This window comes from Triturus cristatus, chromosome 7 (assembly GCF_964204655.1).
Source record: "Triturus cristatus chromosome 7, aTriCri1.1, whole genome shotgun sequence".
Lineage (NCBI taxonomy): Eukaryota > Metazoa > Chordata > Amphibia > Caudata > Salamandridae > Triturus > Triturus cristatus.
Window position 1 is genome coordinate 1,181,130,299 of NC_140590.1, and position 14,782 is coordinate 1,181,145,080.

The 14,782-nt window shown below is 46.0% G+C and overlaps 1 protein-coding gene across 1 annotated transcript in view; it reads right to left on the reverse strand.

Moving 5' to 3' along the window:
• Positions 1-14,782, reverse strand: part of LOC146811399 (dynein regulatory complex subunit 11-like) — a 293,100-nt gene that overhangs the window by 12,486 nt on the left and 265,832 nt on the right. Inside the window, exon 15 of the mRNA XM_085618510.1 lies at positions 12,195-12,394. Within this exon, the coding sequence (XP_085474636.1) occupies positions 12,195-12,394 (200 nt within the window). The remainder of the gene's footprint in view (positions 1-12,194; positions 12,395-14,782) is intronic.

The following is a 14,782-nucleotide window of genomic DNA, read 5'->3' on the forward strand; positions in this document are numbered from 1 at the left end:
CTCCAAAGTAGCATTGACAAAGCGATACAGAAAGGAAGTGCTCCTTTGCCCAGCTACGGATTACTCTGGAATAGTACTTGTGGCTAGCGTGCTAAAAGGATTATGTAAGCACTATTATCCAAAGGCGAGGGTACTCCCGCCAAGTTACTTAAGGGGCTGGAGTGAGTCAATACAAAGTGAAGCCGAATGCCTTATTCAATCCTGGTCAATAACTACCTGCTATTGACCTCCTGCTAGGCAGTCAGTGTTTAGTATCACATATGATTAGTGTGGAATTTGTAATATGTTTGGTTGACAATGTACATAGTTTTGGTGATAGATTCCTGTGTTAAGGGATTCCTGTGTGTTTGGTGATAGGAGTATTTAAATGTTCTTAAAAGTAATAGTTTTGGGGCAAAGGGTGCGGAGGGCGTGCAAATTATTATTCACCCCTCTGAAGCTTAATCTGTTTTGGTGGTAGGAATGGGGGTTTTGCAGTGGGCACATTTATTTATTTTACATTAGTTGTATGGGGTCAGAGTTGGTTTTCAATGACTAACATTGTGGTAGAGACTGACTGTTATAGGTGTGTGCTTCATCAGTGGTGTAGGTTGCAAAGACAGCTTTGATAATTGGTTATTATTAAGTCATGTGACTGGAACGTGGACGATTGATAATTTGCAGTTAAAGAATAGGGGCAGTCGTTTTAAAGAAAAAAGTACAAGAATAGGGTCAGCCATGGGAACAATGGCTTAGACACTGGAACTATCTGCATGTGGTAAAATTGTTGGTGTTTAGCAATGTTTTGGGTTTTACATTTTTTTTTTAAACTTCTTTATATTAAGCAGTTGATTATCCAGTATTAGGGTATCTTTCATAGATTCACATGCCTGAATCTTTCCCTGTCGTCAGGCTGGGAGTCCCCGGTACATAAATAAAGTAATGTCTCACTAGACATATAGAGTAATAGGCCAAAGGCCTCACCTTAGTAACATATCCACGTCATTTTGTAAAAAAAAAAAAAGGACCAAACTTTGGAGAGTAGCCAATCAGCTATCACCACCCTCTAGAACCTTCCTGGCAGGAGCTCTAGTCCCTCAGATTTTCTACCGCACGTCGTGCTAAGGGAGTCTCCTCTGAGATCTGCTCAGCATTCCTTGTTTTTGGATTACCAGTGCTTCTTTCTTCAAATTTCCAACTTCTGGGTGAAGTTCTTCAGTTCTTCATGGCAGATACTCCGAAGAAAGGCATTTTTAGGTCTTGTGCTTCCTGTGGAAAAAAGAGACTTCATGTGGCCGATCAACACAAGGACTGTCTCTACTGCCTTTATCCGAATCACTCTTCAAAGGATTGTAAGGTATGTCGTACCTTTTCCTCCAAGACCCTCAAAGATCGTGAGGGACGCCTCTTAATTTGGCTGCAGAGGCTTAAAGACAAAGACCCAGTACTGTCTTCTGAGGAAAGTGAGGGCTCTTCCATATCGTCACAGTCCTCTCAGAAAAGACCAAGGGTGGCTTCTCCAGGCCCTTCGTCGCAGCCACCTCAAAAGAAGGCACATAAAAAGTCTTCAGAGGTCCTTCCTAAGACTCTTCCAGCAAAGGTTTCTCCTCAGGAAGTTCTTCATGCCTTCAAAAAGCCTTCTTCCACCCCGTCGACGGTGGCTTCGACGAGGAAATCTCCATCTACGACATTGAATGTGACCTCGTCGACGACGACCGTTTCAACTTCTGTTGCGTCTCATTCACTATCGACGACGACGACTCCATCGACGGCCGGTAGGTCTGTCTCGTCGACGCTAAAGATAAAGAAGACATCGTCGACGTCCAAACTGCCGTCGACGCTGCGATCGACGACGACACTGTCGACGAAGACTGTCCCGTTGACATCCACATCCTCGTCAACGAGGACTCCGTCGACGAAACCTTCATCGACGACGATGGCTCTGAAGACGGGACCTCAATCTACTATGGTACCCATCGGCGCTTCACCATCGACGACTATACCGTTGACGGGACCATCGACGACAGCAGATTCCAACCTACAAAGTACATACGTGCATCTAAAAATCACGAAACGTAGGTTGACGTGGGCCCTGACCTCCCCTAGTAGAGTCCAGCTCTTGCCTAAAGCACATCTTTTGGAGGAAGAAGACTCTGATGATGGCAGTATGTTTAGAAGAATGCCATCCGCCTCCACCTCCCATGGTTTGTTTGCCTGCACCCCTAGTCTCTGATCTGCAATTCCTAATTTCGGACTATAAGCAGAGATTTCCCATGTCTGCAACGTCTCCGCTTCCAGTTGTGTCTCCACCCCCAGGACCGCGACCTCCACCGTTAAGCTTACAGTCTGAGCCTGTCACATCACCACCTCCACTTTCTACAGACGATGAGGAGGAGGAACAACATGAAGAAGGAAAACTAGAGGATTCCCAGTCTACTCGTGACGAGTGGGACGATTACATACTCCCCTGTCCAGCTTCTCCAGCGCCCGCTCCAGCTGACTCGCCTTCTGAGGACATTGGAGGATTTCACAATATAGTGGAAAGAACGGCACAGCGCTTTCAAATACCTATGCCTTCACACCAACAGGATTGCTTCCTCTATGATTTTAAAGAGCCTTTTAAAAAATCCGTTAGATCGATCCCTATTATAGACTACATATGGGATCAGGGTGTTAAGATCATGCAGAACCCTTCCTCGGTGCCTCCAGTATTGCCTAGTCTGGATAAGAAATCTAGGGCTCCAGATACTGCTCCAGCTTGCCTGACCGGCCATCCTAAACCGGACTCAGTAATTACACAAGCTGCTCAGCGGAAATCAAAAAATCCTTCCGCTCTGCTGACCGCTCCTCCGGACAAAGAGGGTAGACAGCTGGACAATATAGGCAAACTCTTCTCGTCCATGTCTGCATTAACAGTGCGTGCATCCAATTCCTTGGCACTGTTAAGACGTTATAACAGGCAGATGTGGGCAGATATTGCTCCATACCTTGCGGCCTTGCCAGAGGACTCAAAGGAAGAAGCAAAGAAGATCTTGCTGGAGGGTGAACGGTCTGCATCCGAGATCATAGACTGTGCAATGGACATCGCCTCTACTGGATTTCACCAACTCGCGGGCGCAGCTGTACTATGGCGCCAGGGTTGGTTGAAGGCTACTTCATTCCGACCGGAGGTACAAACGAAAGTTTTAGACATGCCCTACGATGGTCAGCTTCTTTTTGGAACACACATCGATGAAGCTCTGCAAGGTATTAAAAAGGATACCGACACGGCTAGGGCTTTGGGTACCCTCCAATTCAAGAACCCATCTTTTCGAGGCTCAAGGGGGAAAGGTCAAACGTCTGCCAGAGGTGATTACCAACACCGATCTTCCTTCTCTTCCACTCAGCAATATCGGCCACAATACCAGCAACGTCAACAACAATCCACCTACACTAAGTCTTCCTTTCTTGGCAAAGGAGGTCGACAGAAAGACGCTTCCCGGCGAGAATGACTTCCCACTACCGCCGGTCTCCAACTCCTCTCTGCCCTCCAAGGTTGGAGGAAGAATTTCCCACTTTCTAAAAAATTGGAAGCAAATAACAACGGACCGTTGGGTTCTGCAACTGGTTCAATTCGGACATTCACTAGAATTCATTCAAATTCCTCCCCTAACCCCTCCCCGACCTATGCTTCACAAAAATCTACAGACTCTGCTCCTGGAACTTTCACTTATGCTCCAGAAGGGAGCTATAGAAAGAGTTCCTCTACGTCAAAGGGGGAAGGGATTTTACTCCTGTTTTTTCCTAATACGCAAAAAGGAGAAGAAATGGAGACCGATATTAGACTTGAGAAAACTCAACAAATTCTTGAAAAAGCAGTCGTTTCGTATGGTTACCATCCAGGAAGTACTACAGCTACTTAATGCGGACTACTACATGGTGTCTTTAGACCTTCAGGGTGCCTATTTTCACATCCCGATCCACCGCAACCACAAAACATTTCTGAGATACGCAGTAGCGGGCAGGCATTACCAATTTCGTGTCCTGCCGTTCTGACTCAAATCGGCGCCACGCATTTTTACAAAATGCCTTTCTCCGTAGGCCGCATATCTCTGACAACAACACCATCAGGTCTTTCCATATCTGGACGACTCGCTCGTCAAAGCACCCTCTCTAGAAGGCGCGTCCAGGTCTTCCGACGCCTAAGGCTTTTCGATTGTTTGGGGCTTACTGTCAATCAGGACAAGTCTTCAGCCTTCCCAGCGCATAACTTTCCTGGGTGCTACTCTCGACACACTCCAAAAGAAAGCGTTTCCTTCACAAGAGCGAAAGGACAAGCTTCTTTCCTTGGCGCTTCGCATACGCTCGAAAAAGACTCTTACTGTGTGCCTTTTAAAATCCCTGCTCGGCATGATGTCTTCCTGAATTCTACTAGTTCCACACTGTCGCCTTCACATGCGACCTCTTAAAGAAGCACGTTCAGCTCAATGGGTCCAGTGTTCCGGGTCATTCGACGATGTTATCCAGGTGACCCCTCTGATGATAAAGGCTCTACGGTGGTGGATTTGCCCTCAGAACCTTTCTCAAGGTTTGCCTTTCTTGCTTCCTGCTTCTCCACATACCATCACAACGGATGCGTCCCTGGAAGGTTGGGGAGCTTTCCTCCAAGAACTCCAGATCAGCGGCAAATGGTCCCTTTCCGAAAGAAAACTCCATATAAATCTCCTGGAGCTACGAGCAGTGTATCTCGCTCTTCTGGCATTCCTACCGTGAATTAGAAATTCTCTAGTGCTTGTACGGACCGACAATACCACGACAATGCACTATTTAAACAAGCAGGGAGGGACTCGTTCTCTAACACTCTCACGAGTCGCAAAAACTCTGGAACTGTTTGCTCCTTCACAACATTTCTCTTCGAGCAGAGTATGTTCCAGGAACACACAACGTTCTGGCCATCTCTTTGAGCAGACAACAGACAGCATGTCACGAGTGGGAGTTGAATCAGCGGACTCTCAACCACATATTGTCTCAATGGGGCACCCCTCTTCTGGACCTCTTCGCTACCCAGCAGAACGCCAAATGCCAACACTTCGCAAGCTGGAATCCCCAGAAGGGATCTCTAGGGAATGCATTTTCGATTTCATGGTGCAACGTCTTTGCATACACTTTTCCACCAATTCCCCTGATTCCCAGGGTGCTCAGGAAATTGAAAGCGGAACCTTGCACGCTCATCCTGATAGCTCCAGCTTGGCCACGCCAACACTGGTTCACGGAGCTTCACCTTCTTTCCCTGGAACCGCCGATCCGGTTGAAACCGTTTCCCTCTCTTCTCACTATGAACCACCAACAAGTCCAGCATCCGGATCCAGCATCTCTCAGATTATCAGCTTGGCTCCTGGGTTCAGAGAGTTCCAGGGTATAGACATCCCTCCGGACTGTAGAGCAGTTCTGGCTCGGGCTCCAACAGATAGTACTACCAAAACATATTCCTTAAAATGGAAGAGGTTCTGTATCTGGTGCAAGTCAAACAAAATACACCCTCTTTCATCCTCTCCAGAGCAAATACTGCCTTACCTTCTTCATCTGGCGAAATCTGGTCTCGCTCATGCCTCCATTAAAGCCCATCTGGCAGCAATATCCCGTTTCAGGAGATCCTCTGCAGGCCCTTCTCTGTGGTCTCATCGGTTAATTAAATAATTCCTTAAAGGCCTGTTTAGAACATTCCCTCCTTCATGGCAACTCAACACGGTTCTGGCTCAACTTATGAAACACCCTTTTGAGCCAATACACAGAGCGGATCTCAAGTATCTCTCCTGGAAAACAGCACTCCTTCTAGCCCTTATCTCGGCAAGGCGAGTGAGTGAACTTCATGCTTTCTCAATTCAAGACCCTTTCCTTCAATTCAAACACAACAGGGTCATACTTCGCACAAATACAAGTTTATCCCTAAGGTTTCGTCAAACTTCTATCTCAATGAGCCTATTGTGTTGCGCTCCTTCTTTCCAAATCCTCAAACAGTGGCAGAAAAGACTCTGCATTCTTTGGACCTTAAACGCTGCCTGAAATTCTACATTGACAAGACAAAGACATTCTGCAAATCCAACCAACTCTTTGTGGCTTACAGTCGCCCTAGGAAGGGTCTCCTGCTCACTAAACAAAGTATCTCTAGCTGGATCTCCGCAGCTATTACTTTTTGTCACCAGCAAGCGGGGCAGCCCCTGCTCTCCACAGTTCGAGCCCATTCCACGAGGGCAAGCTCTACTTCAATGGCACTTTTTGCAGGTGTGCCCATTGCGGACATTTGCAGAGCGGGAACATGGAAAACGCCGCATACATTTACCAAGCATTACTGCCTGGATACGGAACTCATGAACGACGCTGCAGTTGGTCAAGCGGTGCTCCGTCATCTATTTCATTAGAGGTGAGCCCTTCCTTTCATCCCACCATCCTTTCTTCTATACGCACATTTCTCAATTGTGTTTTATGCCTATGCTATTTCATTGCTTTTTGGTACTTTCTATTTTCACATTGATATGTTATCTGGTGAATTTATATATACTGTACCTTTCGAAATGTGCTTATCATTGCTTACTACTCTGATTCAGGCATATGAATCTATGAAAGATACCCTAATACTGGATAAGGAACGCGTTACTTACCTGTAACTGCGGTTATCCAGTATTGGTATCTTTCATAGATTCACATTCAACCCACCCACCTCACCTGGAAGGACTCTCTTGGGTCTCTCAGTGATACAACTACTTAGCACTGTGCTTACGAAAATCTGAGGGACTAGAGCTCCTTCCAGGAAGTTCCTAGAGCAGAGGTCTTCAAACTTTTGTAGTTTGAGCCCCCCCCAGCTCAATTTATTTTAGCTGTTGGGGCCCCCCCAACACCTGAAAGAAATTACTGGAATCTGGTACATTACATAATCAACCGCCGCACGCATATCCTGGGCCATATGCAGCAAATAATGTTCAACACAATAAGAGTGTTTAGTAAAGTGCAGGTTTGTGAGTGGGTGTGCTGAAATGACAGATTATTACACAGCTCAAACCACCATTTCCTAGATAAAATATGCGCAAATAGTTTTTACTAGGATGCTTTGTTTTACACATGACATTGATTGATAACACCACCAACATGGATGTGACGGTGTGCCTGTTTTTCGCCACAGACGGTCAATCTGTGGATGGATTTTTGCTACTGCCATCCTCCGGTTGTGCTCCACATCCAGGGGCAGATCTATAAGGCACTTCCGAAGCGCAGGGATGCAACATATTTACAAGAATATGACGCATTTCTGTGCTTCCCTTTGCGCTGGCGCACAAACTGCAGCCAAGCGCTAGCGTAGGCATCCTTGCACCATGGTGCAAGGATGCCTGCGTCGTGGGGAGATTCTTTTTGTGCAGGAAGGGGCACCTTCCTGCACATAAACAATCTCTTCAGGCATTTCCCTCTTTCAATGCATGCTGTAGAATGCAGCACGCATTGAAAGAGGGAAAAACAAGGAGAAATTAAAACATTTCTCCTCGTTGCGCCTCGCTAAGCTACCTCTAGGGTGGCGTAGCATTCAGACACATTTCCAGATTTACAATTCCTCGTAAATCTGGAGATGTGTCTTGTTCCATGGGTGTTGTGTAGGAACACCCACAGCAAAACCCATGGATCAACCCTTCAACACAAAGTTCTGGGTGTGAAGGGGTCGTATTTACAAGGAGAGGAAAAGTCACGCAGGGTGGCTTTTCCCATCCTTGTAAATATGGAGGAGCCCCTTGCGCCACCAGTACGTCACGAAAAGTGACGTACTGGTGGCGCAGGGCGCTTGTAAATCTGCCCCCTAGTCTTTAATACCGCAAGTGCTGAGAACCCACTCTCACATACATAGGACGAGCTGAAATGCAAGAGAGTTTTGATAACATTTTCTGTCAAAGCTGAATATTCTGCAGACATTTTCAGCCAAGACAGGGACTGTAAGGGAGACAGTGTTGTCAGATTTTTTGCACTCCCTAGCTCAGAGCTGGTACACGAGAAACAAATCTTCTCTAGAAATCATTAACAAACGTTTTAGGCAGCATTATAATGGGATAATTGCCCACCAACCTGTTATGGACCCGAAGAGAAAGTTGTAAGTCCACAGAGAGGGCGTTGAACGAACATCTAATTGAGAATTCCTAAGTAGTATGATAAGTTGCTTGCCTGAAGCAGTTGGGGTTAAGGACACGTCGGGCTTATGTTTAAAAAACAATGGAACTAATAATAAATGAATGATGTCAATTTTACTTCAGAGCAATGTTGTCTGACAAACTTTGTGGTGGCAGGGACATGTTAAGGATTTTGGGTGCCCTGGGCCAAAACTATTTTGTGGGCCCCTGTTCAGTACAGCTTTGAGTCTAAATGATTTACTTTCAGCTCTGCCTTACCCTCTTTAGCCAGGCTACCAACGGTGCACTATGGTTGAAATTCTAAAAGCGATTACATCTAATATTCATAGATAGTGATGTTTGTTTTCACTGTTGTAACAAAGCAGCAGCCCACTAATTTTACAGCGAATAATATCTGTGACATCCTTCAATTTCTCATATGTGAGGACCCGCTTGGATCTAAAATAAAAGTTTTTATGGTTGTTGCTTGAAACAAACATTTCTCTGCAAATAGTAATAGACTCCTTACATCAATCACATTAAAAAGAAATAAAACAAAACGGTATTTACAAGAATCTGTTTAGGAATTATTCCAGGCCATCAGGGCAAAAAGAGAGCTGACTTTCAAGGGGCCACCTGGATAGCTGGATTGCAGTGCATATAAATGTGCCCTTTTGTAGTTTAGGACGAAAATCTTGATGGGGCACGACGTGCCCATACTTGTGTACAGGGGCGCAACTAGACCCGAACTTCGGGCGGGGGCTAACACTCCCAGCCAGAGCTGGCCCAAGCACTTGTTGCACACAGTGCAACAGTCTTTTTTGGTGCCCCCTCCCACATTTCCTCCTTCTCCATGAATTCCCTCACTACCACTCACCAACGATGCACCTCATCTCTCTTCATTTTGTTATAGCGCTACTCATTGTTTACTCACACTCAGTTCTGTGATCTGCATGGTACACATTCTATGGAGCAGGCACATTAACCCTCTGCGCTGTGTAGGTGGCAGGAGTGCTCATGTGAGTGCACGGGTAGCCATGCCTGCTGGGTGAGCGAAGTGACCATATGAATTTGGGTGCAGATATAAGTGCAGAGTGGGACGAATGAATGTATGGTTAGTGGTGGGCTTATTGGAGTGAGATTGCAGATTGAGCAGTGAGGGGGACAGGTGAGTGAAGTGTCACTTGAGCGCAGGTTGAGTAGTGTGCTCGTGTGATTGCAGGGTGAGGTACAGGGTGAACAGTGCAAGTGAATTGTGAGCGCAGAGTGATCACTGTGAGTGCAGGGTAAGTGGGTGAATGGTGTGAGTGCATGGGGATCAGTGTGAGTGCAGGGTGAGCGTGAAAGTGAAGGGCGAGAATGAGGGGCGAGTTGTTTGAATGGAAGGTGCATTCCCTGACATTTGAAGTAACTAAGAATGTTATTGACGGCAGCATAGGGTTTCAAAAGTGTGAAACTATTGCTAATATGGCAGTAACCAGGGATCAGGGTGGAGAAAATAAATAATGTGGTGATCCTGCAACAAACTCCCAGTCTTGTGATTAGGGTTGCCAGCTCATTATTTTGATGTCCCAGGTGGCGCAAAAATAAGCAGTCACCTAAAGCTGTATTGTCAGTACTTTTCCATGCATACTTTGAACAGCAAATATACATAGAAATAACCTTTACTTGTGTTCTAGGGCTGCCTGAATAATCTATGGCTGGTAATAAAAGGGAACATGCTTCTTTATTTACAGACGAGCAATTTGCAGTCTGTTTAACCCCTTCAGTGCCCATGACGAGCTGGACTCGTCATGGGCTGCGGTGGCGCTGTGCCCATGACGAGTCCAGCTCGTCATGGACTCCGCCCGCTAATGCAAAGCGCGGCACTGGGCGGGGAAAGGGGCGGGCATGCAAGGGGTTAAAAGAACACATGGCTGGCTGGCATTTTGCGCGCCTGCCTGTGTAGTTTTAAAATAAACTTTGTCTCCTTTCTGGGAAGAGCTAACCCTCCCAGGAGGGGGTTAATTCATAGAGCTGAAATGCTTCAGCTGCAGTGAGAGGCAGGATGTCTCCACTGCTTAAACTGAAAGCAAACGAACAGACAGGCATTTCAGCAGCAGTGCGAGGCTAGGAGTCTCCTCTACTATAATATCGAATGCGAAGGAACAGCCCTGGCTGTTCGTTTACCTTCGGTTTTAGCAGAGGAGACTTCCTGCCTCCTCACTGCAGCTGAAGCATTTCAGCTCTATGATTAACCCCCTACTGGGACGGTTAACATAACAAAAGCATGAGCACTTCGTGCCCCGTCAATTTCCCCTCCCTCCCCCCCTCACCGGAGTTCTCTAATAAGACTTAAAGTGGAGTGCGCGCCCCCCCTAGGATGGTGTTGTGCCCCCCTCCAGGAGGCGTGCCCTACAGATTGAAGAAGTCTGTCCTAGAGGGTGGTGATAGCTGATTGGCTACTCTCCAAAGATTGGTCCTTTTTTTTACAAAAGGACGTGGATATGTTACTAAGGTGAGGCCTTTGGCCTATTACTGTATATGTCTAGTGAGACATTACTTTATTTATGTACCGGGGACTCCCATCCCGACGACGGGGAATGATTCAGGCATGTGAATCTATGAAAGATACCAATACTGAATAACCGCAGTTACAGGTAAGTAACGCGTTCCATAAGTACACAAGTCATCAAAAGCAAAGCAAAGTACAATTAGAGGGCCACTCGCAAGGGGGCCTTTCCACATATAAATAAAATCTCAGGCCCACCCCAAATCCTTGGAGTAGTACTCGAAACACTGGAGCTGGTAGCAGTCTCTGCCTCCCAGTCTGCTATACTTTAGTGACATACCCTCCTCTGCCCCCTACTTGGCCGTTCATGCCCCGATACGGTTTCCATGGACCCCATCTCTTTTCAAATTTGCGCAGACAGCCTCAGGAGTGTTATGCTAACTGTACGGCTAGCTGGCCCCAGTCAAGGTCTTCCTTCCAGTCTCTGGTCGCAGGGGGCCTGCCTGCCCCACATAGCCTGGCTAGATTGCGCTTTGCCACCCCTGCAGCCATTTTGAGCCATATATTTACATGACTGGGCCACTTCTCTTTCCCCGACACACCCAGCAGCAGCCACTTGGCCTCTAGCGGCACTGGTAGGCATGTTACCCTCCTCATTGTCTCAATTATTTCAGTCCAAAGATTTTGGATACGTGGACAGGTCCAAAGTGTTTGGTGAAACGTGCCCACCCCACCACAGCCCCTGGGGCAATCACCTGAGTCTATACGACCCATCTTGAACACTCTTGACCTAGAAAGGTAGCACTTGTATAGTATTCGTAGCTGCACCAGGCAGAATCGAGCCCTTATAGCAATTTATCTGGGAATCTGTAACGCCTGCTCCACTCCTCGTCATCTAGGGGCCCCACATCTACGATCCAGGCCTCTCTAAGCGAGGCAAGACAGTCCGCAATATTGTTTATATTCTTCCTGTATGTCAGGGAAACCACCTTAGTGGGCATAGGGTCCAGTATCAGTCGATCCTCCATGGGGGAGTAGTCTGGGAGAAGCTCCCCTCTGGAAGATGGCATTTCAGAGTGTGTTGTAATTGTCTGTATCAGAATATCTCACCCAGTGGCAGCTCATATTCTGCCTTCAACACCTCAAATGCAACTAGAGTACACGCTCCCCAGACATCACCCAATTTCTCAATTCCTATTGTGTGCTATTTCGTGTATGCTCGTATGTTTTTTAACCTACCCCAGGCAGTCACAATCCCACAGTGGGGTTTCTGCTGTTAGTTTCCCATCCCATCCCAGCCACCTGTTGGATGCATTCCATGCCTGCACTACCGCCATCGTGTGGGGTATGAGCAAGTCATTTTTAAACTATAGGTTTTGGTAAGAAAAGTGGGTTTAGATTATGATCACAATTAATCGACTGCCTGAGCTGTTTATGGAGAGCGAATTTGTTCATCCATAAAACAAAATAGCATATTTTGTAGCAATCATCTATTAACCTAAGCTGACGCTTGCCAATGAAAGTATTATGCTAAGTAGTCACCCTGCTCCGAAGAGCATCGTTAGAGGAAAATCCTGAGAAGAAATAGGCCCAAGGATTACCTTCATCACCATGTGCACCAGCATTTGAAGGCCGCTCTTCCCAGGGTACTTGCTGGCGATGTTGTCTGGGGAGAGATCGAACAAGTTGGCACCAGTCTCTGTGCAGATGGCATGGACTAGCATCCTTTTCCCTGTGCCCACTGGTCCTGCAAGGAGGATGGATTTTATCAGCGGACCCTTCTCATGCACAGAGGTAGAGCCTAGGACACAAAACAGAGAATAGTCATGAATAGTCTTCAGAACACTCATGGAACTAGAAAATACAACAGGATGCCTGAGCAATAATGGTAGTGACAGCCATACTGTGTGCCACCAACACCTGCCCTACAACATACTGTAGCACGAGCTCTTGTCTTCATTCAGCAGCTGCATTATTGCCAGTAGACCTCTATAGTTACTTGTACAAATGTTTACAAAATCTCTCAAACATCTATAACCTACATATAGCATGATTTGAGGAATCCGCTTGCGTAGTATCCACAATATAAGTGGTTTACTTATAACTGTTTGGGGTCCTAGATAGTGAATTAATAGAGGTTGAGCTAGAGTCTGTGGCCTATTTATGGCATCCTGTTTCTGAAGCAATAAGTAACCAACACCTGTGCCAGCTGGCAATCACCATCCTATGTGACCATTACACTGCTTTTCAATGTATGCCCACAGCCTCACATATGTGAATAAATTATTGAATGCCACCACTTCTGGTCTGCATTATCTTACTTTTTTGTTTACAGTGTAGGGTGAAATTATAGCATAATGGCACCATGCTACAGTCCTCTACTTTATACTCCTTTCCCTTTGCCCAACAACAATGCTGTTTATATATTCAGGAAAATGGTAGAGCACATTATACATTGTAGGATAAAGATCAGAGCAGAGAAAAGGCAAACAAATTCTCTGTCTATCTATACAGTTGGCAATCACAGACTGCAAAATGGCAAAAAGCATTTGTGCATGTAACAATGGTACCAACAATATCAAAAGGCGTTGTAGTCACTTCTACTTGGCTCTATGCCTAAGATTCACATGCGCTGCCATCTTGTCTATTCTCTAGATGTCTGTGATCCATGATGTCCTATGCAAGATTGTTCCAGGGCTAGGATAGTGTAAAGTAAGCCTTGCTGTTTATTATGACTGCTTTCAATCTGGATACAGATTCCGCAGGTTGACAAGTATTTCTGAGGATCCTTTGCCTAAGTGAGTCACCAAAAGGGTTGCCAACCATGTTGCAGAGTTCTCTTGAACCCAAGATGTACTGGAAATCTAGAGTTGTGGCACTACAATGGGACTGTTTGTTATGAATTTGTATTTGGATAATAGAGCAGTGATCGATAATACAGACATCCACCCAACACAGCCAACCTAGTTTCTGCCTTAAACTAATTGGATACATCAAGTGTGGACACTTCAGATTTTATCTAATTCAGGAAGCCACTGATGTTCAACAACCTTCTCATTATGACTAATGGGTATACGTTTTATTCACCCTGAGTCGACCTTGAGAAACAGGAGTAATTACAAACAGTAATTGGTAAAAAAAGGGTCTGATGCAGTTGTCTAGCACGCAATGCTGTTGCCAATTCAAGGAACTGCATGTTCTTATGGTCAGTATGGCTGTGATAAAATATAAAATATATTGGGTGCCATGGAAGTAATTCTACACCACTCCTATTTCTAGTTCCCGTAAAGGGGTGGCCCCGGGTGAGAGGGAGTTTATTTCACCCCATGCTACGTATGGGGGACCTCCACGGTTTATCAACCAGGGTTTTGGAGCAGCCCCTCAGGACCGGATAAGCTCAGAGTTGTAATCATGAATGACAGGGTTTTAGATCTAACACAGCTTCCCCACAGAATTACGTAAAAACAACTGGTTTGCCCCATTGCTGAACTCTTAGGGCTAGCAAGATTGGGAAAGCTGGGTAAATGAATCATAGAATGGGGCGTCCTCTCACAGATAAGTGACTGGAATGGAAAATTGAGTAGGTTTCATATAGTTTTCCTGTAAGAGTCCTGACTGCGAGAGGACAAAGCCATCGAGGGCTTTGTAACTGTCAACTGTTCCTGTAACAAACAGGGAAGGGTAGAGCCTCTGGTGGTTTCCCTAGTCCCCACTAAGGTAGTAAAGAAAATTCTGGATGCATTCTCCCTTTTCTTGCGGAGTACAGACTATAATGGCTGAGCTATGGTTGATGGTGAATGGTCATAGGCCATTTGTACTGATAAATGTATATATGCATAAAGAGGAGCAGTATAGAATAAACAATTGGGTTGACACCTTTGACTGCTCCATTTGGAAAGTGATGAGGAAATTTCCAAAAGCTATGTTAATTCTGGCTGGGTATTTCATTGTTCGCCTATACCCAAGTTACCTGGATGAAGTGCTGCAAGAGGTCTTAAAGCGCTATAATATACCTACTGCCTCTTTCTCGAGAAGCCCAATTAAGAGCCACGGCCGATGTGCAACTGGTCAGACAATAGACTCTGTGTTTGAATGGCCCTTTTAAAATGGATATTCCCACTGCCCAAAGTTTTCGTTTTGGCTCCCACAGCTGCCTAATTGTCATGTTTGTTCCAGTATTGCAGTTTGG